General features: G+C 38.7%; 2 protein-coding genes across 2 annotated transcripts; one reads left to right on the top strand and one right to left on the bottom strand.

The window, feature by feature from the left end:
• Positions 1 to 1,035: 1,035 nt before the first annotated feature.
• si:dkey-96l17.6 (kinesin-like protein KIN-14I) lies at positions 1,036 to 15,576 on the top strand. The gene is made up of 23 exons (XM_044110975.1): positions 1,036 to 1,123; positions 1,384 to 1,774; positions 2,977 to 3,159; positions 5,294 to 5,383; positions 5,900 to 6,009; positions 6,981 to 7,073; positions 7,153 to 7,275; positions 7,403 to 7,495; positions 7,600 to 7,660; positions 7,741 to 7,871; positions 8,661 to 8,837; positions 8,943 to 9,100; positions 9,194 to 9,300; positions 11,797 to 11,903; positions 12,708 to 12,807; positions 12,897 to 13,089; positions 13,162 to 13,342; positions 13,411 to 13,648; positions 13,920 to 14,080; positions 14,311 to 14,415; positions 14,559 to 14,656; positions 14,740 to 14,818; positions 14,948 to 15,576. Exons 2-23 carry the CDS (start codon positions 1,672 to 1,674, stop codon positions 14,996 to 14,998), a joined length of 2,742 nt encoding a protein of 913 aa, XP_043966910.1. The 5' UTR covers positions 1,036 to 1,123; positions 1,384 to 1,671; the 3' UTR covers positions 14,999 to 15,576.
• Positions 15,577 to 17,679: 2,103 nt separating this feature from the next.
• On the bottom strand, positions 17,680 to 24,929 carry LOC122827883 (cytochrome P450 1A1). The gene is made up of 8 exons (XM_044110974.1): positions 24,861 to 24,929; positions 24,202 to 24,512; positions 22,558 to 23,166; positions 21,842 to 21,965; positions 21,659 to 21,748; positions 19,590 to 19,713; positions 19,421 to 19,507; positions 17,680 to 19,068 (listed from the first exon to the last, which is right to left on the bottom strand). The coding sequence occupies exons 2-8, from the start codon at positions 24,490 to 24,492 to the stop codon at positions 18,786 to 18,788; spliced, it is 1,608 nt and encodes a 535-aa protein (XP_043966909.1). The 5' UTR covers positions 24,493 to 24,512; positions 24,861 to 24,929; the 3' UTR covers positions 17,680 to 18,785.
• Positions 24,930 to 26,437: the final 1,508 nt, after the last annotated feature.

Below are 26,437 nucleotides of genomic sequence, written 5' to 3'. Positions count from 1 at the left end.
GATGTCATGCAATCATTTGAATCAGCTGTTCTGCTATAGAGGCACATCTAAAACATGCAGGCAGGGGGGCCCCGAGGACTGGAATTGGGAACCACTGTGGTAGACAATCATGTCAGTGCAGCTAAGGCCTCATACATGCCTCAACAGGGAGGCTCTTTGACAGAGAGATGAATAAAGGCCAATGATGCATTTGCATGACGACATCATTTCAACACAGGTAGAATTTGTCGTCACGATAAATAATCAAACTCAACAAACCTTTAGTGATGAAACTCATCATCATCACACATTTCGCAAGTTAAAAAAGTTTGCCCTGTTGTCATTTGTACTTGTGAGTTTTGAAATGACACTTCGGTCTGTTATTTGAAAAAACAACACTTCAGAGCTTCAGAGAGAAATGTAGTCAGTGCAGGGTTGAACACTGGGGAAAGTAACGTGAAGCGAAGGAAAAGCTGTATTTTCATTAAAGTGGCATCACGGTTGGATTTGCTGCTAAGTAAGGTGTGTTAAACAGATGCTCCAGCTGTGGTCCAAATGCTACAAATGAGTTCTAGTCAGCAAAAGAAAGGAAATCATCCCAGACCAGTTCAGCCAAAAGCAACAGGGAAGAAGAACGCAATGTTAGGCACCAGCAGCAGATGCTGCAGGAACAGATGCTCTCATTTTTTAACTGCATCTCCAGGAAGAATATGGACTGTGAAAAAAGTACACTCCATTCAACTCCTTTTTATTGCAAGAAAGATTATTAGCCAGATTTGACCCTGATGACAGAGAAACGTGTGCCATTTCCACCAAAACTAATTAAAATAAAACAACCCCTGCTCGAGTAAGCGAGGAGGTAAACATTAAACATCTCCGAGTGGCAACAAAGAGTCCAGTTGCAATCTGGATTTAACACAGAAGAAACCTGAGGACTCTTTGGGGGCATCTTTTTACCAACGTGCTCTGCTGCTGTGAAGCCAGGAGCTGGTGAAACACTAGCTCTGCAGTTTAATATTTAAACCCTGTCGAGAGTTTGGTTCCCCTGAGGCAACGGGATTAGCTTGGCTTTGTCCTCCTGTAGCGTAGCAGCACCCAAACTGACCTGAGCCACACCGACAGGGAGCTCAGGACTCACAACCAGGTACTTATCTAAACTCATTTTAATCTGATTTTCCAGCTCACTACTGCTTTGGATTGGAAGAAGAAAAAAAAAACTAAACACTGATTTGTGTTTTAATGTCTTATGTTATGGAAAATAGCTTCTTTTTTCTACCTGCATGGTTTCAGGGACCATGCAGGTAGAAATTGATCTATTCCTGTTCCTGCTGAGAACTGTAGACAATTTCTTTCTGTCTAAAAATGTTAAATAAAGAAGAAGTATTTGGGATTTTCGGCTTGCAGCTTACAGAAGCTGGAAGAGGCTGAGAGGCAGATTACACTCTGCGTGAATTGGCTGTGTCAGCTTTGAGACATCTGCTAATATTTAAAGGACTGAACAAGATTTCATCATGTGGACAGAAACATTTGGACCAATTTAATTGCATATTAGGTAACTTTTTTTTTTTCATCTATCTCGGCTCCACTGGGATTTTAACTTACTTTTCCCTGCAGATTTTCGGACTGATCCAGCTCCAAATGCTATAGAGAATCAGTAGAACATAAGACCAGAGGTGAGGACCGACACACATAATGTACATGAACACATCTGGGACTTCTAGACGGTCCTACTCCCTGACCTTCCTGGGAAAGAAAGTAGGGAGGCATCACTCAGTGGCACCTGGTGGGAAGCAAAGTAAGTGCATCACATAACACCCTTTTTAAAGAGGAGATGTGAAAGTAACACTTAAAGCTAAGCACCCTCAAATGAGCACACCTCTAGCAATTTATGCATGCTTGGTGTCAGATTTAGCTCTAGATGTTTCTGATGCAGATTTGTCCTTTCTGAGCGCTAACTCTAAGGTTTGAAGGCCTTCTTACATTTTTTTTTATTAATAGACAAGGTAAACACTTCACCTTCCTAATTGTCAAACCAGTAAAGGTCAGTTTTCTCTCCAGTACAGAGAAGATAAACTTTGGAATGACTTTTTTCATTTTATGAAAGGTACCCATTCTCTAAAAGAGTTTAATTATTATTTAACTCTATAGAAGAAATGTCACTTGTTTTTTTTTTTACAAGTTTTATTTAAATTCCCATTAATACTCTTAGGTATTTTATGCTGTATTAACTGTATTTCAAATATTTATAATCAACAGATGAACCATTGTGTTCTTGTATTCTTTTTATTTTTCTCTGTATTATTTTGGAGGAGGCTTTATATAAGCCCACTGGGTTTTTGACTCTTCTTGCAGTTTTATAACAATTTTTTCTTCTTGATATCTTTAATCTGTATTTTAAACTATGCAAATCAAGCTAAACAACTAAACTAATCTAAACTAACCACATCTTGATAACTTACAGGGAATTTTTATTTTTCTTTATTATTTTATTTTGCCATATCATAAACTCAGCAGCTTCCTCCAGCTGTTTTAAAATATTTCTGCAACTTCACTGTAGTCCTAATTTGTCTGATCTCAGGATATAGTATAAATAAAACATTTCCACAGCTGCTGTCTCGGTAAACACAGGTTATTATTAACATGGGTTCCTTTCCATTATTGGCAACACTAATTACCTTATAAAAGTTATAGGTGTTTTAAAATCAGACGTGACACAGAAAGTTACAGAGATCTTTTTGTTAAGAGTTGCTGTGGGAAAGCTTGCACCAGTGTGAATAGAAAAGCTCTTTGAATCAATCTGGGCTTGAACTCATTTCTGGAATGCTAAGAAAATGATCAAGACTCACATGTTAAACATTTCAAGGGGAACTGAAAAACGTCTAGTGAAATGTATTTTTGATTTTATTTCTTGCGTCGGTGTGACATATAAGCATTTATATTCACATGACCTCCTTTCAGTGTTCATTCAGATTGTCTGAATGTTGTTCTCTGTCTCAGTTGCCTGGGAGACGACTATCAGGTCGACGGAGGAGCCGGAGGAGCCGTCCCAGTCAGGCCATGCCCCAGTATCGGAGCAGGATTTGGTAAACCTACCCGGGAGTGTACCTGAGTTAAAGGAGCGGAGACCAAGTCCAAAATTTCCCAACTCACAGTTTCAGCAGTACGGAAACAACGCATCAGGTTGGTCTTAGTCTCATTCAGCTTCGCTCTGGTTCAAGTCTTTGGGTTCATTTTCTGTCTGCTCCCAAGCCAAGGCAGCTGATGCATTTCCACATGATAAGAACTTTCTCTCGGTATCCTGACATGATCTCTGTTTTTCCACTGAAAGGTATTTCTGAGAAGAGAGTAACAGCATGACGACACGCCTAGATTCCTGTACAAGAAAACAAAGAGGGGATTGGAATGTGACAGATAGGGTGGAGAAAGATTTAAAGCAAATTGTTTGATTGGAATCACTCAGTGCTTTAGGTATAAGCTGACGCAAAAGGTTAAAAAAATAAACAGGGAATAACCTCTTTGATAATTTCAAATAAAAAGTGTTTTCTTTTTTGTTTTGTTTTGTTTTATTGGGGTTTTTTTATGTCATCGCAAAAGATGTAAATCACCCTAAAACTGCATACATTCAGTCAGATGTCAACTTGAAGTTGTACCAAATAGTTTAAATAAAATGTGATGTTCTTGGAATTTATGTCTTCATTCTTGTGCTCACAATGTATCAATAAAATTGTCATAAATGTCTCATAAATCAGATCGAGCCCACCTCAAATTACTTCTTCTCATCTGTAAAAAAGTTAATAATTACACTCTTGAATGCTTTCACTTGATGCTGATCATGTGACCCAGAGGCGCTCCGCAGGGTGGATGAGGGAGTCCTTCTTTTTCAACAGTTCTTCTTGCACTTTACTATTAAGCACCACTTTTTGTTGGCCTGTCACATTAAAATCTCAGCAATGTAGACTTACATGTAGTTACGTCACTACAAAATATAAAAACCGTTGCAGGTGGATGAAGATTTGATGCAAGGCATTAAATCCACAGGCAACTCCAAAGGTGGTGAACATATTTCCTCTGTTCTTATTTGTAGCCAGAGGCTGATGGGCTGGAATGTTCTTTATGTAAAATGTTGTTCATCCTGCATTATCTTTGTAGCATTCTGGATTTCTTTTATTCTTTAGAAATAATCAGTGAGACAACTGGATATAGTTCCCAAACCTCTTCATTGAAAGCCATTTGAAGATCAGGTTCCAATCATTTAAGGGAATTTCCAAAATTCCCTTAAATGTGTCGTTGCCACATTTTTGCTGACTATTAAAGAAACCAAAAAAGAAAATCCAAGAAGCTTGTGTGTAAAATAAATTGTTCTGTCTTTATGTTTAAAAAAATGACAGCTCAATATTTGGAGTTACAACCTGATAGATCTAGAGACACAGAAAATGTCTTGCAGATGACCAGAAGCCTTTCAAGGTTCAGCAAAGTGAATAAATATTTTATCAACATTATCAAAAACATTATAATCAAATATGTGTTACCAGCCCCCAAATGCAACAGAAATAAAAGCCAGACTAATCAACACCTCTGTAGCAAAAAGTGGTCTAATCTGAGATAATAATCCCACACCTCACCAGATTTAGTTTGTGTTTTGAACAATTTAGCTTCTTTTGTTTTCAAATGGACATATAATTTTTTCAGTTTTTGTGTGTTTTATGCCTTTGATACACCTGATTTTCCCCTTTGTGGGACAATAAGGGTGTTTCTATTCTATTCTATTCTATTCTATTCTATTCTATTCTATTCTATTCTATTCTATTCTATTCTAGAGTAAACTGTAATAATTCATTGAAATTTCAACAGGAATATCTTCACCTTTCAGATTCACTAGTGAATGTGCCTGTCGTGACATGCCCAATTATAATACCTTATATAAGAAAAGATAAAGCTCTCCTATTATCAGTGAGTCTCAACACACCCCAGTAGAGAGGATAAGTGTGGCGCACTGCTTTCGTTTTTCCAGAAGGATTGGCTTTGTGAATGTCTGACGATGCAAAAGTGACTGCAAACAGAATAGAGAAGGTAGAGAAAATAAAGAAAGCTGATAGAGCAGTACAGGTCCATTTTTAATTATAAAACCTAATAATACATTTATAAAACCTAAATAATTACATAAACAAAACTAATAAAAGTATATGATACAGATGTTCACTCTATACTGAGGTAAAGTAAAATTTCATGCTTTAAATGTGAATGCCAACTCTTTCTCTTTTGTCCTTGAACTCTTTGTGTGTTTTACAACGACCCTCCGACTTTCCTGTACAAGACACGCATCGGCACAAAGATCCATGGAGGAGAAGGTGGGCTGCTTTTAGACGCTGGATTGTTGCAGACAGGAGGAAACGCAATGGACAAGGTTTAGTATACAAAATAAATGATGTTAATATAATTAGGGGTGAGTATCTGCTTGGAGGCATTTTTAGATATATTTTTAATAATAGCAATTTACATCTACATTTAAACCACTATTTTTAAATTTGCTTTTCTTTCTTCAGAGGATTAGAGGATAAGAAAAATTGGATACAAACGATTATTTTTGCCATGTTTGTCCAATTAACAGCACATCTTAGACAAGAACCCCAAACAAATTTTTCAAGTTCACTTGGAGTTCCCTGGCAGCACATGATTATTCTTTAACATTTAAGTTTTCTTTTTTTTAAAAAAACATCTAAATACATATAAAGTATGAGTTACCAAGTGACTCACTTGATGAAAAGAACTATTTCACTGAAACAGTTCACAGACATGAGAGACGGCTGGTGGAATTTGGCATGAAGTTGAGATTAACGTCACAGGTTACTTTGATAATAATTATCAACCTGAGTTCCTGCTCTAGAGTAAACAATAATCATCAGTATTTATTTTTATGCAGGCTCATCAGAATCTCAGCTGGGAGTTGGCAGTGATGCCAGAGAAGCTGAGCGCTCACAGGAACTCAAGATTTACATCCCGTATGAGTCGGCTGAGCTCTGCATCACTCAGGTAAAATAATGAGCAGCACAGGAAAACAGTGCAAAACAAGTAGAGGAGCTCATACAGCAAAAATACTTACAGTGAAATCTGTTTTAAGCAAAGTATTCAGACATCTTCTTCACATGGTGTCACACTGCAACTACGACCTGCAGTACATTTTAATGGGATTTTATGGGATGGATCGGCACAAAATATTACGTTATTGTGAAGTGGGGAAAAAAAATGCTAAATTGCTTTTGCAACAATTGCTGGAGGAGCAAAGAGCTGAGAGGAGAAGATGGAAAGGTGACACCCTGCAATGGCAGAAAGAAGAAGTTAGGGAGCATGTGACAGGCCTTACACTTTGACCTTTAGAACCTAAAAAGTCAAAGTCAGATTAATTTCCTTTAAAGTTATTCTTAGAATAATAGAAGAAATTTGTTTAGGGACATTAGTGAACACGTGAACACACAGGAGAGAGGTAAGAGATGAAGTTATAGAGAAGCTAAGAGTGGAGGTTATAAGTGGTTCAAAGAATTAACTTGTCATGCTTTTGTAAAAAAAGAAAAGAAAAAAAATTGTATATATATATATATATATATTATATATATATATATATATGCACTTCACAAACATGCACTTCTTTGTGTTAGTCTACAAGATAAAACCCAAATAAGTACACAGATTGCTGTAATTGCAACATCACAAAATGTAAAGAGATCCATTGAGTAGAATCTCTCCAATATACATAATTTCACTGAAAACCAAGACTATAATTTTATCTTCTAAAGCAGCGAATGTTGAATGTCAAGCAAACATCAAGGCCTCTGAGTGCAGTTGTTCAGTTTGAGCACAATGGAGCTACTGTCAGATATCCTGTGTTTTATTCTTACTCACTCTCACATGGTTGCCCTGATACCTCGAAGCCATTAGGTCATGTTGCAAAACAGGATGCAGTTTAGCGCATTTCGGCTAACTTACAGCATATTGTGTACAAGCAGATTGCTGAAGACATGAAGGCAATGAAGAAGAGACATCTGCAAACAGTGCAGGAACTGGAGGAGAATTTCCATTTCACGGCTCAGGAGACACAAGTAAAAGAAAAAAAAGTGCTAGAGTATGTGAACATGAAGTTAAACAGAACTTTCATTGAAGTTCTGCATGTGTTCTCAGGAACGGATCATACAGAAGGTCAGATCTCACTATCAGAACAAACTGAACACTGTGAGGAGATGCCTGGACCTCTACCAGGACAAAGTGGAGAAGACGAAGGCTGACCTGGAGAAGAAGGTTGCAGTAAGTCACTCAGAAATGCATCTTTTCCTTTTCATGCAAACACTTTAATTTACTAATCCATTTTTTCTGCTCCACATGGTGACTAAAAAGCACAGGACATAATTGAAGACATTTATGTGTATTGCAGGAGCTGACTGCACACAACAAGCAGCTGCTGGAGGAGCAAAGAGCTGAGAAGAGAAGATGGAAAGAAGACGCTCTGCAATGGCAGAGAGAAAAAGTTAGGGAGCATGTGGCAGCTCCTACACCACAGCACACTCTGGTGGCCATATTGCAGAAGAGCAGGTGTCAAACATAACGCTTGCGTTTTTTCTTTTGTGTCAGAGCAAAATGCTGGAGCTGTTCTCCAGCAGGCTGGATGCCCTGCACTGCCACCAGGCCTCCAGTGAGTCCAGCAGCATTTGGCGACATGGAAAACAAAGAAAAAGGGCTGAAAAGTTACTCTGTGTGTGTTTCCCCGAACAGCACTGCAGGAGCTACAGATGGCCAGACAAGAAATAGGGCAAGTCCAGGAAATATTGGTAGTATCTTCATCACAGGCACAACAGGAAGCAGCAGAGGAAGAGGAGGGGTCAGACAAGAAAGAACAAACGGAGGTGGGTTGGAACATGAGAATGACAAAATAGTACTATGTGATCAAGACATTTTCTTTTCCTTCGTTTAATCTGTGAGGGTAATCGTTCAACATAGAGTGGTGTACAAAACTATTTCCCTCCTTCAATGTCTCGTTAGTTTTCTTTTTGCTTTCTGGTCACTCTTAATCTTTCAGCTATTCGAACAATTTTTTACATCATGTAAATGTAACCTCTTTAAATATAAAATTAGTTTTTTAATGATGATTTTGGTTATCATGGGGAAAAGCGAAGCCAAATTAACTCTACAACAAAAAAAAAAAAAACAAAAAAAACAGGTTAGTCCCCTCTGCTAAATTTGGCTAAACAATGATTAGCCACATCGTTTTTTTTTTTGTTTTTTTTTTTTGGCTAAACTTTACCTTCCTTTGTTTCAAGACCAAGCAATATCTTTTTTCTTAAAAAACATTTTCATGATTTGTTTGAAAATTATGTTCCATGGATTTATGGTCAAACTGGAAACCTTTTTGAAGGTGTCTGTCCCACCACATCCAGTCTGAGACTGCATTACTACTCTTTCTTTTTTTTCTTTTTTCTTTTTTTTTTTGCAAAAAATGTTAACAGTGGTTCCTACCAGAGGTGGCAGAATGTTTGGGGGTTTTTTTCTTCTTTTTTGTCATATCTTATTGAATAATAAAAATGGAAAAATCTAATTTCTCTACGTACCCGGGTTACTTTTGTTTGATATTAATATTTAGTGATTGTTTAAATGCAAGTCAGTGCATTTTCATGTCACAGTGCATTTGTGTTCAGACATGCAGTGTCTCAGATCAGCCACTGGAGGGAGCCAACGCCCGCCTGGAGGAGCTGAAGGAGAGCCTGTACCAGAAGGAGAGGGAGCTCACTGAGCTCTTGGAAGCAGAGAGGATCCCCGTCCCTCCCGTCCCACAGCCACACTGCAGCGTCCTGCTCCCCATCGTCATAACCAAGGTGCCGGCCACACACTGTGCAGAACAACTGCCCTCAGGCTGCTTCTCACGTTATCTCAAATATGTCTTCCAAAGTTGATGTTTGATACAATCATTTTTCCTCCAGGCCCATGAAATCTGCAGTGTAGTGCCTGAGTCGAGAGCTCTTTTGCACCAAATGATTGAAGACAATCAGGTTGCTTTGGCTGAAGCCAGAGACAAACTTCATCTGCAAACCGCTAAACAGGACAGCAATGATAAAGAGAAGACTCCCAGACAAGAGGGGTTAGAGACATGCAAAACTGTCTGCAAGAAAAAATTACAATTACTGAGGAAAAATTTTAAAACTGTAGTTTAAACTTTTGTTTCACTTTATAGGTCAGATGAGTCAAGTCTGTCTTTTCTGCAAGAGACAGTGAGGGAACATGAGGTGTGTCAAATTGCTTTAGACTGCATCAAATCTGGGGAATGCCCTGTAATGAATGGTGAGTTCAACTCTAAGGTCAGCTGAATATTGGCCCAAAAATGTAAGTAAATAAATAGCTACACAAATGCTAGAGGGCAACAACTGTATTGATCAAAACACTGATCACACAAGCTGTTATAATAAACATTTTCAATATTTTCTATTGAGAGAGTTAAACTTTTACCTATCAAACACAACTGTGATGTTCATTGGCAATTCCTGCATGACATTACAAAGCGCTGCTTGCAATCAAGTTTGAGTTTCACATTCATGTATCACCAAACTGGTTGAAGCTGAGCTTCTTGCTTCAGTACAGAAACTTCTTCAACCACAAGTCTTAAGAAAGATACCAACTTTTAACTCAGTCAAGCCCAAGATTACTGGACTAGCCAAAGAGAATCAAGGGAGGGAGCAAATATTAGGATAATGGCTGGTAGGCTTCTAATTTCAAAGATTCAGAGCTCATCGCCAAAGATAAGGAATGAAAGTACAAGTGGGAACCAGGGCCGGATTTAGGAGGATGGGGGCCCCTGGGCTGGAGTTAGGATGGGGGCCCCTGGTTGTTTGTTTTGTTTTAGAGGATGAACAGAAAATGACCGAACAGTAAGTTTTAACAACTGACAACGTTAATAAGCCAGTTGTCACAAACTACAAACAACTCTGAACTCTTTTCTAGAAAGACTAAACCACATGTTGGGGTTGAAACTAGAATATGATGCTTGCATCACAAAATAAAATCACTGAATAGTTATTGTTGCCTGGACTTCAACACAAACTATAAAACAGATTGAGTGCAAGAAAGTGCAATGCTCAAATATACTTTTACAAAGCAAAGCGAGTAAAACAATATTTATACAAATATCCCCAGCATTTACAAGTTCATACAAGTACAAGTGGAATATATCAAAACTCAAACTTTTTCTTTGGTTTTAAAGTTCTTGGTAAATAGTGGAGGAAATAAATGTCAAAAAAGTGCTTCTCTGCCAGTCAGACAGAACATGGATATAAACAATATCTTCTGGAAAAAAGAGATCAGGCATACTGTAGTTTTCAGAAAATATCCTGACCCAGGTAAGTCCAAAGTGCTGCCCTCTGAAGGATTTTTTAAAGTTTAGGCATTTGCGTTCAGTTGCGTGCTTCCAGTCACTGAAACCAGTTTCAAAGTTTGACTGAGTATTAGCATTGCTGAAAATGCGGCATGCAAAACAAAATGCAGCTCCGGTGGATGGAAGTAGAGCAGCCACGGTCTTCGACGTACTCACCATTTAACATCTTGCGTTTAAAGTGAGATTTGGAGAAGTGGCTTTTGATGCTTGTACACCCGTTCTGATGCTTGAAAGCCAACATTCATATTTTGACAGCTCTCCGGTCCTCGCTCAGCCCAGTAAGCTTCGCACGGACTCGTCAATTTCCCCCAATGCGCCGGATCGGTACTATGCGGATCCACAGTCGTCTTTCCATCTGCGGAAGAAGATCCGCTTCCACCAACTCTGACTCCACAGACGCCAGTCCAGCCACCGACTCAGTCACGGTTATAGGTTCTGGCGGGATCTTAGTGCGGTGTTAGCATAGCTAAGGGTTTGAGGCGGGGATAATAATGTTTCTGCTTCATCTCCGCTAACAGGTTTAAAAAAGCCTGTCAGTTTAGGCATTTTGTTTGTCGCCTTTTTGGCGCGATGCTCTTTTTCTTTTCTCTTCCTTCTTTTCTGCGCTCCGCTGTCATATTTCCTGCTCTCCGCCATTGTAAAATAATATTCCCTTGACGCTCCTCCTCCCCAATGCGTAAGATGCCAATAACAAGCAAGCATTCAAGATGGGCGTTTCCCAGAACAAATTGGAACATTTTTTCGGTGCTGTCAAAATCATGGTAGTCATTGATTAAATTCTGACACTATCCATTCACAAAATATAAAACATCCTTGGGGCCCCGAATGCAGGGCTGCTAAAAATCCGGCCCAGGTGGGAACATAAAAAAGCTTCCCAGCAAAAAGTCTGATTATTGTTCTGCCTAAAACAACTCTTATATTGGCTATTAGAATATTTGAAATGTTAATAGGAAAGAAAAATGCTTAATTCTGTGATATTGTCATATCATTGCTTTGAGACTTCCCCAGCTCTCTTCCTGTCAGCAACAAACGTGGTTGAAAGAAAATAACTTTGAATCTAAATCAAGTAGGGGTCCGAATGATTTTGGGCCTAATTGTAACATAATTCATTTAAACATATCAGTCTTACTGTTCTCTGCTGGAGAGCGCACATGATAAATTACACCAAAGTTCCACTGAACCAACATAGTACCAACATGCTACTATGTTGGTACTATATAGTACCAACATCGATTCAGTCTACCTCAATGTAGATTGAATCTACCTCAATATAGATTGAGGTAGATTCTAACCATTTTATATTGTAGTTACATCCACCTTGCAATCACGTCAGATGATCACATTTAGTTTTCCTATCTGAGAAATGATGAATGACTGATATTCAAGCTTGACCTTTACTCTGTGCTTAGATTGTGAAATGTCTGAGCTGGAGGACATCCTGGGACAAGAGACACTTCCAACCGCACAGAGGACTGTAAAGGGCATTGGCCAGCAGCTTCTCCTGCTGCAGGATCAGGTAAGAGTTCATTCAGACGACTCAGGGCCACCAGAGTAACAACTTGCAGGGCAGGTTTTAAGATACTGTGGGGCACCAGCACTAGAACCAGAGTAGAGATTTACCCCTGACATATTTCGTTTCTGAATTAATATTACAATATAAAGACATTAAGATTTGTAACCATGTCCACCTGAAAATAAAGTTTTTTCCAAAATCCATCTGCCCATTGTTTATACCCACTGAATCCTTTCAGGTTTACTGGTACCTATCTATTCTAAAAAATAAAAAGGACAATATATCTTTTTTATCATTTAAATTTGAGATTCTTGGAGTTACTGTTGCGTCAAAGTTGGGGCTATGATATTATTGTTTTCCTAACATCACTTTGGTTTTTTGATCCTTTCAATAAAATCCTTTCAACTGTGAGAGAAATAATGACAAAGTAGAAGTGATTGGGAATGACAGCAAGTCAGCCAGGAAGACATGTGCTGGAAACTCAAAAAATAAAACATTAAAATCATAAACCCTTCACTTCAGGGCCTGGTAGAACCTGGGCTAGGTCCCCTCAGAACATGTAAGATAGAAATTAAATCCATAACATACAGAAAGGAACCCAAAGCACTACTATTTGCAGAGTAGGTTTTAAACCTAGACCCTAAAGGTTCTTGCTGACTGGAGGAATGCAGAAACTTATTTTCACCATTAGAGTCAAAACTTGCCTCAACAAACTGAAGAATGAATTGAATGAACAGGAATGTTTTCATTCAGATTTTATTGTCTGGGTTCTACCGTACCAAAGTCTTTTCACTGTTTTCTCTTAAGCTGAAGCGAGAAAAGGAAGAGAAAAAGAAGGTAGTTGAGAATTACACATCAGAAAGAGCAATGAGGAAGAAATATTATAACATGGTGGAAGAAATGAAAGGTACACAAACATTACCAACTTGCAATCGATTTTTTTCAGTAAGGACTAGACTCTTGTGACTTTTTTTCATGCTTTTCTGTCCCTATCAGGTAAAATCAGGGTGTTTTGTCGAATTCGTCCAGTGAACCGAAGTGAAGCTACACAAGGTGGGGCCGTTGTGGTGGCTAAATTAGACGATTACTCTGTCACTGTGGAAACCCAACGAGGGCCCAGAGAGTTTCAGTTTGATAAGGTGTTCAGTACAGAGGCCTCTCAGGAAGATTTGTTTCAAGATGTAAACAGGTAAAACAATACAACACACAAGAATATCAAACACTTTGTTTCTCAATAACTCCCACCATTTCCCTCCCACAGGCTTATGCAGTCAGTCATCGATGGATACAATGTTTGCATTTTTGCATATGGCCAGACAGGCTCAGGGAAAACTTTCACCATGGTTGGGGACAAAGATCAGAAGAACCCTGGGATTATGCCCAGATCTTTTAACGCCGTATTTGACATCATGCGAGAGAACGGCTCTAAATTTGACTTCAAGGTAGCAGTCTTCCTCCTGTTTCTTCTTGTCTCTGGTTGCGGTGCTTCTTCATGCTTCCCCCTCCTCAGGTTTCGGCCTATATGCTGGAGCTGTACAACGACAGGTTGCAGGACCTCTTCGTGAGCCAGGCGGGTGAGGCCCATGCGCAGACACAACCCCATGGCCCGACCAGGCGGGTGGAGATCAAAAGGAACAGAAAGGGGGTTGTGTTCGCCCAAGGAGCAGAAACAAAGGAGGCTTCCAGTGCCCAGGAGCTTTATGCTCTGTTCCAACAGGCTTGCGCCAATCGACACATTTCCGCCACCAGTGAGTGCCCCGTATTGTGCAGTTCAAGCATGGCTACGCTAAATGGTTTGGAGTAATCCTTTTAGCTCCAGTTAGAGAAAAGTTAGCTATGTACGTCATATGTACGTCAGCTCATCAACTGGTGAGCTGCAGAGAATCAGCTTTCAGAAGAGCCATGTTTATTAAAATGTGATTGGGTGTGCTCTGTCTGAAACTATCTGCACAAAAGTGCATCACAATTCTGAACTAACAGTGCTGGTTGTTGTTTTTCGTTACTGCCTCTGTTTTTAAGAGATGAATGTGGAGAGTTCCCGCTCCCATCTGATTGTTGGCATTATGGTAGAGAGCAGGAATCTGACTAATGGGAGTGTCAACACCGGAAAGCTGAGCCTTGTCGATCTGGCAGGGAGTGAAAGAGCAGCAAAGACCGGTGCCAAGGACCACCAGCTAAAGGTGTGCTCCTGTGTTGCCATGAAAAGTATTCAAACCTCTTTAATATTTTTTGGTGAGTTTGTAGTTGTGCAAAACTCTTCTTTTTCAGATGATGGTCTTTGAAATACTCAAGGTATTGGAATATTAACTTAACTTAACACCTAATTCTGCTTTAAGACTTAGAAATTTAGAGTTTAGGAGTATCAAATTAAATGGGGCTGAACATTAATGCACTGCATGTCACTTTGTAGGAGGCAAACTCAATCAACAAGTCTCTGAGTGCCTTGGGTGATGTGATCTCAGCATTGTCTGCGGAGCTGCCACATGTGCCATACAGGAACAGCAAGCTCACACAGGTGCTGGTGTAAAAACCCATACACAAACTAGATTTATCCAAAGAACATACAGTAAACAAAAAAGCTGATGAAAACCAAATGTGGTCCTGGATTGTTAATTCTGTCATGCAAAGCAGCACAACTCCTTTCCCCATCGTTTCCAGGTTATGCAGGACTCTTTGGGAGGAAATGCCAAAACCCTCATGATTGTCAACATTTCCCCATCAGAATACAATCTGGACGAAACTCTCACATCTCTCGTGTAAGAATCAGACACAAAAGAGACAGCAGTTTATTTATTGTGCTGGTAGAAATGTATGTATTGAACTTGATGGATCTTTTCAGTTATGCAACGAGAGTGAAGGCCATAACTAACAGCGCCCAGAAAAATGTGGACAGTAAAGAGATCGCCCAGCTGAAAGAGGTCTGCACAGTTTCAATTTGTTCTGCTTTGATGTGAAGCTCTGCTGTTTCCGAATAAAACAAAATGTTTGATATTACTGCAGTGGTTTAAATTACTAAAAACTTGGTTGCCTCTCTGTGTTTCTTAAAGGTGATCATGAAGCTGAAATCTGGACAGGCAGTGGAAGAGGTGGATGTTTGATAGGCTGCTGTTTCTGTACACTGTATTTTATCGGGGAGTCTTGTAATCGCTGGCATGTCTAAAAGGTTTCAATATTGGATGAAGATGGGGATTCACAAGTAAGTCACATTTTGCTCTAGAGATTGAAAGTGGTTTGAAAATGAATGTTGGTACATTGAGCTGTACAATTAAGAGATTAATCCTAATCTACAATTCAGGTTCTGTTTGTCTAAAGGATGACAAAAACTTTGTGATTCATACACGCAAAGGATTATTATATATGTGTAAAAAACAGAAAGCAAAAAGCATATTTTGTGTTTCTTGAACAGTGGATTTAAAAGCCAAGACTGAAAACTCTAGTTTCTTTTCTAGTTTGACTTATTATATGAAAGAAAAAGGACTGGAAAAGCTGTAGTTTAAAATAATCAACTTTGATATTAATCTATTAAATAGAGCTGTTTTGAACTGTCTTATAATTTCATGTACTGTGAATTTATTTATATCTTTACTTATCCTGTTAGGATTTTTGTGACAGACATACCCACATCTCCAATTAAGGGTGAACTATATAAGGAGAAGAATTTTTTTTTTTTAACATTTTTACACAGACGACACAAAACACACAGACATACCTACAAGAGAATGATTTAGATCAAAGTGTTAGAATGGCCCAGTCAAAGTTACGACCTAAGTCCATAGATTTGAAAATTAATGTCTAGGCCTGTCACAATAATCAATAACTCAGTTAATCGCATGATAAATTTAAACAAACTCAATAATTTTCACTTGCGTAATTTATTGTTTTTCTCTTTCTACCAAAAGCAGGATGATAAAAGTCTTCATTCTGGTGGTTTGGTCTCAACCAGCCCTGATTTTGAAGGACAGTTTTGTTTACAGAGATTTCATAATTAATTTTATTTGCTGTTTCTGTTTTGTTTGTTTATTTTGGACATTTAAAATGTCTTCCAGTTCCAGTGTTAAATGTTCATTAGAATCTAATGTTTATTGATCTGGAAGAATGTGTTCCTGCATTATTATTACTTGAAAATGGTTCCATAATAACAATGTTATCGTTTATTGCGATAACTTCTGGGACAATTTATCATCCAGCAACATTTGTTATCGTGACAGACCTATTAATGTCCACAGAGAGAACATGAAAAAGATTCAGGAGTATGCTTTTGCAAGCCACTTATTTTCTGAAGTATAGCAACTATTTATTTATAGAATTTGTAGAAGACTGGATCTTCTGCTGCTTTGTTTGCTTTTGTTCCACTTAAAAAAGCTCTAAACCATCAAAATAAATTGCTGGAGTCATTTTAGTAGTTTTTCTTCTCTTTTTTTACCTGTAGCTGGGCCCAGTCTTAAATGTCACGCTCTCCTAATCTATGATGTACATCCGACAAGTGGTTCTTTTTGTATCACAGCACAGAGGCATTTTTTCTAACATTGCGTGCTCCGTTTTATTGGCTGCTTTGGATCAGTGGCCAATCAACACACGCTGGCCTTCATTTGTTATTCTTGATGAGTTTAAATTGCACTGTGAGTCAGTCGGCTAGAGCAAAGTGAAGGACAAAGCCTGCAGTGAGGACCAGAGAGCAGATGGAGGGGGTACATGATTGATGAAAGGGCTAGCAGCGCCTTAGGTCTTCATAGTTTGCTTTGCTGATTAAACCACTTTGCTGCTGCACAGAAATAAGACAAAGAAAAATGGAGGATTGTTCTGTAACTGCAGTGTCTTACAAAAGCACCAACTTTTTAAAATTGTGTCATATTACACACACAAACTTCAGTATTTTTTTATTTTGGTATTTTATTTGGTAGACTAACACAAAGGAGTGCCACGAAGGCTAGTTTCCATCTGTAGTCCCTGTAGTGTTTCAGCCACACTAACTTATTATTTTGTACAAACATCATAAGTACATCCTTTGGGACATATTCAAACAAGCTCAAACTCAGTCAGATTGGATGGAGAGTGTATATAAATATCATTTTTGAGTCTTTTTTTTTTTTTTTTTTTTTTTTTTTTTTTTTTTGCAAATTCTCAATTAGACTTATGTGTTTGAACTTTAACTGGACCTGGAAAGGGTGGAAATTAACACCCGCCACTGGCCTAATGCGGGTACAAACAAGAAGTGGTGTATAAATTGGAGCAACGCACCCGCCACTGTGCGTTTCAGCTAACTGCTGACAATTTGAACAGAAAAGAAAAAAAAAAGAAAAGAAAAAAAAAAAAGCTGTATTCAGTTTGAACATCTGTCCAGGGGAGGACTGGCCGTCTGGAGTCCAGACTGATGCATTTACTGTCCATATCTGGCAGCCCTACGCTATCATAAATTAGCAAAAACTATATATTAAATCTAATTTTTCTCTATATGTTAATCTGTATGGTAAACTTATTGTCAGTAAATCGGTATTCATAAAGTTAAGTATAAATCATACATTTTCTATAATTTGATTGCACTTGTGGTGTTTGTAATTGATAGGAAAATAAAACAGTGGCTGGTGAAATGTCTGAGTGGCCTGTAAAAAATTTCTCACCAGCAAAATGTTTAATTTACACCCCTGGAAAACAGTTCCAAGTTTTTGCAACTTTTTCTTCCAGGATTTCCCCGTGTTCAGCTGCACACATCTTACCATTAGCTAGACCAGCTTTACTGCCCCATACTGTTATTTAATTAAGACAAATAAGTCACAGATTATGAGAAAAGTGCATTTTCTTTATTTCAAAAATATTCTTAAACATGATTTTAGTTATCAACCCTGCCTATCACATGTGATGTTTTTATTAGTGCTCTGTTAACTCTTAAAACGTAAAATGCAGACAGTCAAACCGAGAACAAGCGAACCCAGATGAATGCAATGGTCATAAAATGCACAAGTGTGTTACAAGTCACTAAACATTTATAATTGTTACATAAACTAATGGAAATCAAACTATTGAGCTACAAATTTCTGTGACTGTCAACACAGAAGTGATTACAGATACAACTCATCATCATCAATCCCCATGAAACAGCTCATTCAGTGGTTGACAGAAGTATGTGCCGGTGAAATGCATTCTCCTCCAAGGAGAATAAGGGGAAAAAAAAAAAGAAAAACATCAACATTTTCCTTTTAAGGATAATTCTGCCCTGCTTGGCCCTTACTCAGACATGTACCGGCGGGCTTCTGTGAGTCTAGTTTATTGATACTAACTTGCCTAATTTCACATTTCATTGCCATCTTTATAGTTGACTGAGACTGTTAGTAATTTAAGAATGTGGGAGGTCAAGCGAGAGAGAGATGGCTTGGAAAAAGGTTCAGGACAGTAATATTTAAACAATAGATTGTAACTATAAGAGAAGATAAACTAGTTCATGTGTATGACGTAAAGCAACAATAAGTGGAAGAGGAGCCAGAGACATGACGTAGGTGAGAGAATTACAGCAGTTTAAAAGCTGAGGAAGGACAAAGAGAAGGGGGATGAACCTTGGCTGAACACAGTTTCAGGCTTGAAGCACCAATCACCGCTCTGCAAAATGGTTCCCTCCTCTCCCCCAGTGTTTAACTGTAAATAATAAGTTCATGTAAAGGCTTTTAATGAGGAACTTCTTCTATTCTTTTTTATTTAGATGGACTTTAAGTACTGGAACTTTTTCAACATATACCAATGCAGTTTGCTTGACCAAAACATCTAAAAAAACAAAATGGTGTGTTTAATAGAGAAAGTGCTCCTTTTTAGGTTTTTTCAACTAAAAAGAAACTCCAGTCTGTGAACAGTAAGGACAGAGCCACCGTCTCTGTGGACTTGTGATGTCCAGAGTGTCTATAATCTGGGGGAGACTGTAATCCTGTACGGACGTGGTTTCATGGTCAGACCAAAGTCTGTGCTGAGATCCAGCTCCTGTCCAGGAACATTTTCAATCCGCAAACCGTGGAGCAGCGTGGTGAGAAACACAAACATCTCCAAACGTGCAAATCCATCCCCAAGACAGCGCCTCTTCCCCAGGCCAAAGATGAGAACCTTCTCTGTCAACTCCTTGTTTAATTGTCCAGACGGGCCCCAGAAGCGCTGTGGCCGGAATTTCTCTGGATCACCCCAAAGATCCCTAGTTCAAAATGAAAAACAACGAGAGTTCTACAGTTTACAAAATTATTTATTGCATTCAAACTTTTCCACGTTTTGCAGTATCACACAACCACAAAGTTCAGCCTTTCAGTGGAATGGTTTAGATCAAAGTAGGAATGGTCTAGTCAAAGTCCAGACATAAAGGTGACTGAGTCTATACCAAGGCTTGAAAATTTTTTCACAAACACTGTCCATCCAGTCTGGTTGGAGTCTGAGTTTTGTTGCTTAATATGCAAAGCTTAATAAGAAATATCCCAAAAGACAACACATACCTGATCTGGTATAAACCATGTTTAAACCATCAATCAGTGTCAATGTTTGTGACAACTCACACATCATGATTGACGTGATACTGGTTAATGAAGACACACGTGTCCTTTGGGATGAAATATCCATTCAGGATGGTGTCTCTGGTGGTGCTGAAAATAAAGGAACATATGAAAGGTTCCGACGATATTTATGCTAAACCAAAATAAACTGCAGCCAAAGCTCAAGTCTTACCAGTGAGGGATGGTGAAAGGAACAAAGGAAGAGTGACGAAACACCTCGAATATGAATGCTTCAGTGAAGGGCATGTTGGGCTTGTCTGAAAACTTGGGAAGTCTGGCTGAGCCAATGTGTTCATCTTAAAAGAAGAAACAACAGATCCAACTAAAAATTTACAGTAAACTAAGATCTTATTGTACCATCTTTATTTTCTGTTTTATTTTTTTTATTTAATAGACTTGTAACTATTTTTGAAAACATTTAATGTCTTCCTAAAGTCTTAGTATCCCTTGATCCTTTTGGCCACATTACAAACACATCATTTAGTTTATGCATTGGGATTTTAAGCAACAGACCAACTAATAGTAAAGTTGTAGAAATTCTAAAATGTTCAAACAAAAATGAAACTGATGAGATTAATTTAATGCACCTGAGGAATTACTTTGCATAGCTAGCTTTTGTTATCAGTACAGCTGCGAGACTACAGGGGGTATGTCTCTACCAACACTGAGCATCTGAAAACTGATATGATTGTCACATGTCTTAGTTAAATAGCTGAAGTACATTGAATCAAAGCTTTGAGAACCAATGTTTAAATATCATCATAAAAACTGAATTAGACTTAAATATACAATTTAATTGGGTTATTCTAACACATGAATATACTTTAATCAAAAAGTTGTATAGTTTCTGTATGGTTAGGGATTTTTCCTTCTCTGCCTCAGTCTGAAGTCTTTTGCAGGCTAACAGGTTTTCTTCCAGGATTACCCAGTATTACACACACTGATCAGATTCCCTGTTTGTGGTCTAGCAAAGCCTCCCCACAGCATGGTGCTGCTAACACCAAGTGTCTGTGGAGATGACTTGTTGGGTGATGTGCAGTCTTAGTTTTCCTCCCTGCCTGTGGCGAACTGGACTTCTCCAGCTTTCACTCAACTATTAATTTTTCTCTGTTCTTCTCTCCATGTTTACATTACTGCAAGATGTGCACAGTGCGAGATACTGAGTTTTCACATCGACAGATAATCACACCTGAGATGTCCTGCTGCCTTATTGTGTCCATTCTCAGATGATAGTACTCTCTAAAATGTTCAAAGATTTGGATATTGTTTATAATCTAGCCCCACTTCAAACATTGTGTCGGCTCATCACATGAAATTCCAACAAATCTATGAAAGTTTAATGACTACTTTGCAGTTGACTGAAGATTATAAGACTAAGGACTTGTTTTCACTTCATATCTTTTTTTCATTCCAAATAATCCTGTTTTTGCGAATAAGGTGTCTAGTTCAACTGCAGTCCATCCTTACAAAGAGCAGTCTTTCAGCCCATTCCCTCCAATATTTTAGTTAAGGAAAAATGGTAAATTATGATTGTCCAGAGCCTTGCGTGTAACTGCCTTTGTGTCTCTCTTGAACTCTCCAACCCCTGTACTGTTCTGATTCATCCTGTCACCTCCTAGCACCACCCCCCTCCCTTCCTCTCACTGTGAAAATGTGACGTGCCTCAGGACATTCGGCACCGGTTCAGTCAATCTGCATCAAAAGTAACTCCGGTGTCAGCAAAACTTGGTCTGAGCTTTTGTGAGTTTCTCAAAGACCAGTTGACTTTTTATTGCAGCTGTTTTGCTTTGACTTTCTTCAAAGTTCACAAATTTCCTGCTACTTCCATGAACATTCTAAAACTTTTTTTTCCCCTGAATGTTGTATTTTCATCTGCGTGGTAAATGTTTGATGTTCCTTTGGGGCTAAATTTGATATTGCTCAATATGTTCCAGATCACTATTATTAGGAACTATTACAGTTAGATTTTTGTCTCCGTAATAAACCAACAGACACAAACTCAGGCTCATTAGTGATGTGCTACTTGGATTCATTAATGAGCAACCTGCTATTTTTGGACAGTAAAACCCTGACTCATTCATGAGAACAGACAGGCTCACGCTATTAGCATACCGTACATTCTTTCTGTTTTCATAGGCTGCGGTCACACTGACCAAGGCAGTTAGGGTTTCAGTTTTCATCACAAACACACCTCAGTAATTTAGATCTCGATATTTGTCCTATCAAGACATAAAACAATACCTATCTCCTGCTGTACTTTGTCCTGGATGTCTGGAAACTTGATGAGGTACAAGAGGCTCCACTGTAATCCAGCAATGATGGTGTCAAAACCTTTTGGAGAGCACAAAATGCACAGCTGCGTAAAAAAGAGGTCGTCTTTTTATGCAGTAATGCCATTGGCGTCACTATGCTGGTTCATCTAACCTGCACCAAAGATGTCTATGACGGTGTGGATGATCTGAGAGTTGGTAAGCAGAGATGTGTCCCTGTTCTCTTCCCTGTCTTCACAAAGTGCGATCAGAGCATCTGTGATGTCCCGGATGCAGTTCTGCAACCACACGCACAATACATGACAGAGACTTTCATGGCATGACATCCTGAGATTGTCATCGTTATTATAACAAGGAGTGAGGGGAATCAATCTGGTGATTATGTAGAAAATTAGGACTGAATTTTGAATGAATTAATTAGGGACAAAATGGTAATCAGTCATATTGGGACGCGTGTCTTCCACTAGGTTGGTAATTCCTAATTAGAGTGTCTGCGGACATTTTAGGCACTCTGCACAAGAACAATAGTTCATCCCAGGGGACTTGTTTGTTATTTCTTGGCTACAGTGACTGGTGCCGTATGTGTCCAATGGCAGATGAAAAGATTGGGATGCAAATAAGTGGCATAATCTAAAGGAAACAAGACATACACACATGCAATGCCTAAACGTACGTTGGACTGCATACAGTACATGTTGCTTGTAAACAAGATGAAGTAAAGATGGGAGTAATCACACTGTAAAGTGCATAAATTTCAAGACACTAATCTAGTCAGAATTTGTGAATATTTTAGCAGATGTGAACTCTTTTCCCCTTTTCATTATTTTACAATAGATTTCTTATTTTCATGTAGTTAGCAGGTTTCTTTACCTTGTCAAAGGTGTTGAGGTGTTCCTCAATTCTTCGCTTCATAAATCTGTTCATCCTCTGAATGCACTGGACCATTTTTCTCAAAGACGGACTGGGAAAGTAACGAAACACTGGGAAGAAGTCAGCCAAATTCCCTGCTCCAAAAAGTTTCAGTACCTCGTTGTTGATGTTCACAATGGTGAGAAACTCCTTGTCATTGTGGTCGTACCTTCTCCCAAAACACAGGGCACACACCACATTTGCCACTGAGGTTACTAAGGCTATTGCGGGATCTATACCCATCGTCTTGTGGTTCTTTGCAGCTTCTTCCCGAATCACCGTCACCATCTCAGCAGCCTCAGTGCACACCTGCTCCTCCAGGAGGCAAGTGGCCCCTGATCCCCTCGGCTCGGCTTGGGAGAAGGACCTTAGGGCAGTTTTGCACAGCTTCTTATGGAGCAGCCACACTGGTCCATACTTTTCACTGAAGGTCATGCTGGTCCCATCAGCCACGGCGGAGAAAGTGAAAAGTTCAGGTCGTCCAGCAAAATCTTCTCCCTGACGAACCAGTGCCTGCCTGATGGTGGAGTACCCACTAAGGATGACCACTGTCAAAGAGCCGAAACGCATCTGATGCAAAGACACCAGTTTGAGAAAGTACTCAAACAATGTGCTTAAGTAAAAGTACAAACAAACAAACAAAAATGCACTCTAGTAAAAGTGAAAGTACCACATTGACATTTGTACTTAAGTAAAAGTAAAAAAGTACTGGCTTTTAAAAATACTTAAGTATTAAAAGTAAAAGTTCTTGCTGAATGTAATACCTAATCACTAATACAATGTAATTAAGTGTACCTATTGTATTTAATTTTAATACATCACAAATGTGCCATTTTAATGAACAATGCCATAGATAAAGCATGTTTTTATTCTGTTTACTCTCTGTGACACAATTTAAATCTAGATTTACATGCCACGAAAGACGTAGTCAAGACCTCCTAACCCAAGACCTCAAGACCAGCAGCCATCTGACTCAAAGCTTAGCCCTTAGATGGAAAGAAACTTGTTAGAATGAATCAATGAACCACCAAGTCTGAAGCCCATCACAAATAACATTAGTGTCACTATTCAAACTGTTCAAACTGTTCAAATCGATATAGATTTCAAGCTGCTAAAGCTTACCTTCAAAAAGTGAAATACAAACTCATGCTCTGGTAGTCTCAAGATCAAACAAGCCAAAATGTAACTGTTTATCCATTGTGACAATAAGTTGTTCGCAGGAATCAAGGCGAGGCTGTCAAACCTGTGTAAACTTTACCAGCTGTTAGGCATGGTGATAAGGACATGATGCTGGCGAGTCTGCTTTGCTGTCAGAGGTACCGATGCATGGTACCTTCAAGTTCTTTGACCCTCGTGCTAATTTACATGTATTTACTCAGAGGGTTGTAAAGGAACCCAATCAGTATTAAAACAAACCCACTCTGAATTACAACAGAACTAACAAATCCAACATGCACACCCAATTCTTTGACATTGTATTGTCGGTTCAACCTGGAATAAGAATTATTGAAATATATCACAAAAGGCTCAAATTATTTTTAGAATTCGTGGATGTGATGAGTGCAAATAATGTCATAATAAATTAGAATCCAGACACAAACTCACCTTAAAGACATCACCGTACTGCAGACCCAGGCGAGTTAGTGAGAGATGCATCTGGTCCCCCACCTGGAGCAAATTGCCCACAAGGGGCCAAGGACTGGGGCCTGGAGCACTAGGGAACTTTGTGTTTTCCAAGTGGGAGTCATGGTGATAGGAGAAGAAAAATCTGTGGCTCTGTTTTACCCCGATGGCCATCAGTACGAGGGTAAAAAAAAACAGAGCAAGAGTGACACTGGAGAGAGGTGCACTAGAGTTCTCTTTGGCTGACAGATATCCTGACAGGATCAGCCCCATGTTGTCAAATCAGAAACATGCTAAGTAGAGAGTGGAAAGTGAAAAAAAATATGTTATGGACTGCCTGCATGAGCTTTGGAACAAGTTATGTTCCAAAGTTTAAAAAAAGAGTGAAAGACAGACAAAAATGCAGAAAAAGTCAGAACTCTTCCCAGGCTTCTTGTTTAACAAACTGCAATAAATTGGATCAAATCCACACCAAAGTTTAAAGTGCTTTTCCTGTTCCTATGACCCACCTCTAAGCATGAATATATAAAATTTATCCAGACAGTTTCTGCGTGATTTCACAAATGGACGATCAAAACATCATTATGAGACATCTGCACTTGATGGGAAATAGCTTGAGAAATATAGTGAGGAAAACTCACCACACTGTGATCCTCTGCGGCTTTTATGTGTAAAAACTAAACGGCTGAGAGCCGAGAGACCCAATGTAGACCAGAAAGAAGTTGGTAGTTTGATGTTTATAGAGGAGGGTTTCATAAATTGTACAGGGACCTCCCCGTCTGTAGAGCAAGCTGCTTCGCTCTAAATAGGGTTAGATTGCATACACGAGCTGCTGTTCAAGATACATAAATAAGGGGTAAGATTAGCGAAACATTTATGTTTGTATCCTTTATCGAGAATGAAAGCATGCATTTTAATAAACGTACACATTTTTGGCTAGTTCCGCGTTTGTTCTTTCTCCCGTCGCACTTTATATTTTTGTGAACATTATTGGGAAGAAACGCATCTGTTCTTATGTTAATAAGGTCACATGTCTGAATTATTTAAAAAATTTAAAAAGTCAAACACGAGACCATTACCTGAAAAATGTCGTTTGCGAATTGCAATTTCTGAAATTTGTCACAAGATGGTGCTGTTTGTCATTTTACGCCTAACAGAGCTCTGTTCAATCCATCGCCTGAAAACTTAAATTGGTCCTGAGCATACCCTCTATAAAGTGATCCGAGTAATGGCAGGCAGCATAATGCTGTGAGAAAGCTGTTCAAAGCTTCTTTTTTTATATATATATATTTATTTTGGTCAGATGGGATCAAAGCTAAGCATTTTCATCAACTGGAATAGAGTTATTCCTCTTTGGATGAAGCACCATGTAATTCTGTTACTCCTATGTAAAGCAAATGTGTTAGGTCAACTTAATTTATTAAGGTTATTCCAATGTAAAGCAATTGTGTTGACTCAACTTATGTTATTACTGTTATTCTATGGTTGATTCTACATCAAACTGTTGGCTCAACTTAATATATTTATGGTTATTCTAATTTAAATAACATGAGTTGGCTCAACTTATGTTATTATGGTTATTCCAATTTAAAGCAAATGAATTTAAGAAATCAATTTGATTTATTAAGATTGATTCAACTCATTTACTGTAGTTGGACCCAATGTAATTTAAAATAGCCAGCCCAACTAATTTGCAATGCTTTGGACCAAATAATTTACTTGACTGAGATTAATGACAATTTAGTTGAAACCAATTTATTTTTTCCTCCAAAGAGTTTTTGTGGTGCTAGTGGTTCGTACTTTTTTTTTTTTTGAGACAGTAGGAGGACATGGCAAAGGTTGCCAGGACCGGGAGTCAAACCAGCAACGTCTGCGTCGAGGACTAAGGCCTCCAAACCTTCAGTGTGCTAAACCCCTGCGCCACCACAGCACGCTGGAGAAACCAACTTATGTTACAGTGATACCTTCACACTACTTATTAAGTTGATCTCGCTAGACCCTCTTCAGAGGGAAATGAATCTGACTAAATTGAATCACATTATCTCAACTTGTTATTCAAGTTGAGATAAAAACGATTGTCTCGCGTGAACTCGCGTGATGTTTTGTGATCTCACTCGGCTTCAGCACTATATCAGTCTGACTATAATGAACCATGTTATCTCAACATGACTAAATTTCATAAACATGAAGTTGTTGAATTTCTTGTTTATCCAACATG

This window comes from Gambusia affinis, linkage group LG03, assembly GCF_019740435.1.
Source record: "Gambusia affinis linkage group LG03, SWU_Gaff_1.0, whole genome shotgun sequence".
Lineage (NCBI taxonomy): Eukaryota > Metazoa > Chordata > Actinopteri > Cyprinodontiformes > Poeciliidae > Gambusia > Gambusia affinis.
This window is presented reverse-complemented; position numbering and strand designations above follow the sequence as displayed.

Excerpts from the sequence above, each read along its gene's own strand:
- si:dkey-96l17.6 (XM_044110975.1), top strand. The coding sequence starts at position 1,672 with ATGTACATGAACACATCTGGGACTTCTAGACGGTCCTACTCCCTGACC. Across the intron at positions 7,872-8,660 it reads ACAAGAAAGAACAAACGGAG|ACATGCAGTGTCTCAGATCA; the intron begins GTGGGTTGGAAC and ends ATTTGTGTTCAG. Across the intron at positions 9,301-11,796 it reads GGAATGCCCTGTAATGAATG|ATTGTGAAATGTCTGAGCTG; the intron begins GTGAGTTCAACT and ends CTCTGTGCTTAG.
- LOC122827883 (XM_044110974.1), bottom strand. The coding sequence starts at position 24,492 with ATGGGGCTGATCCTGTCAGGATATCTGTCAGCCAAAGAGAACTCTAGT. Across the intron at positions 19,714-21,658 it reads CAAAGTACAGCAGGAGATAG|ATGAACACATTGGCTCAGCC; the intron begins GTATTGTTTTAT and ends TCTTCTTTTAAG. Across the intron at positions 19,508-19,589 it reads CCTTTCACCATCCCTCACTG|CACCACCAGAGACACCATCC; the intron begins GTAAGACTTGAG and ends CTTTATTTTCAG.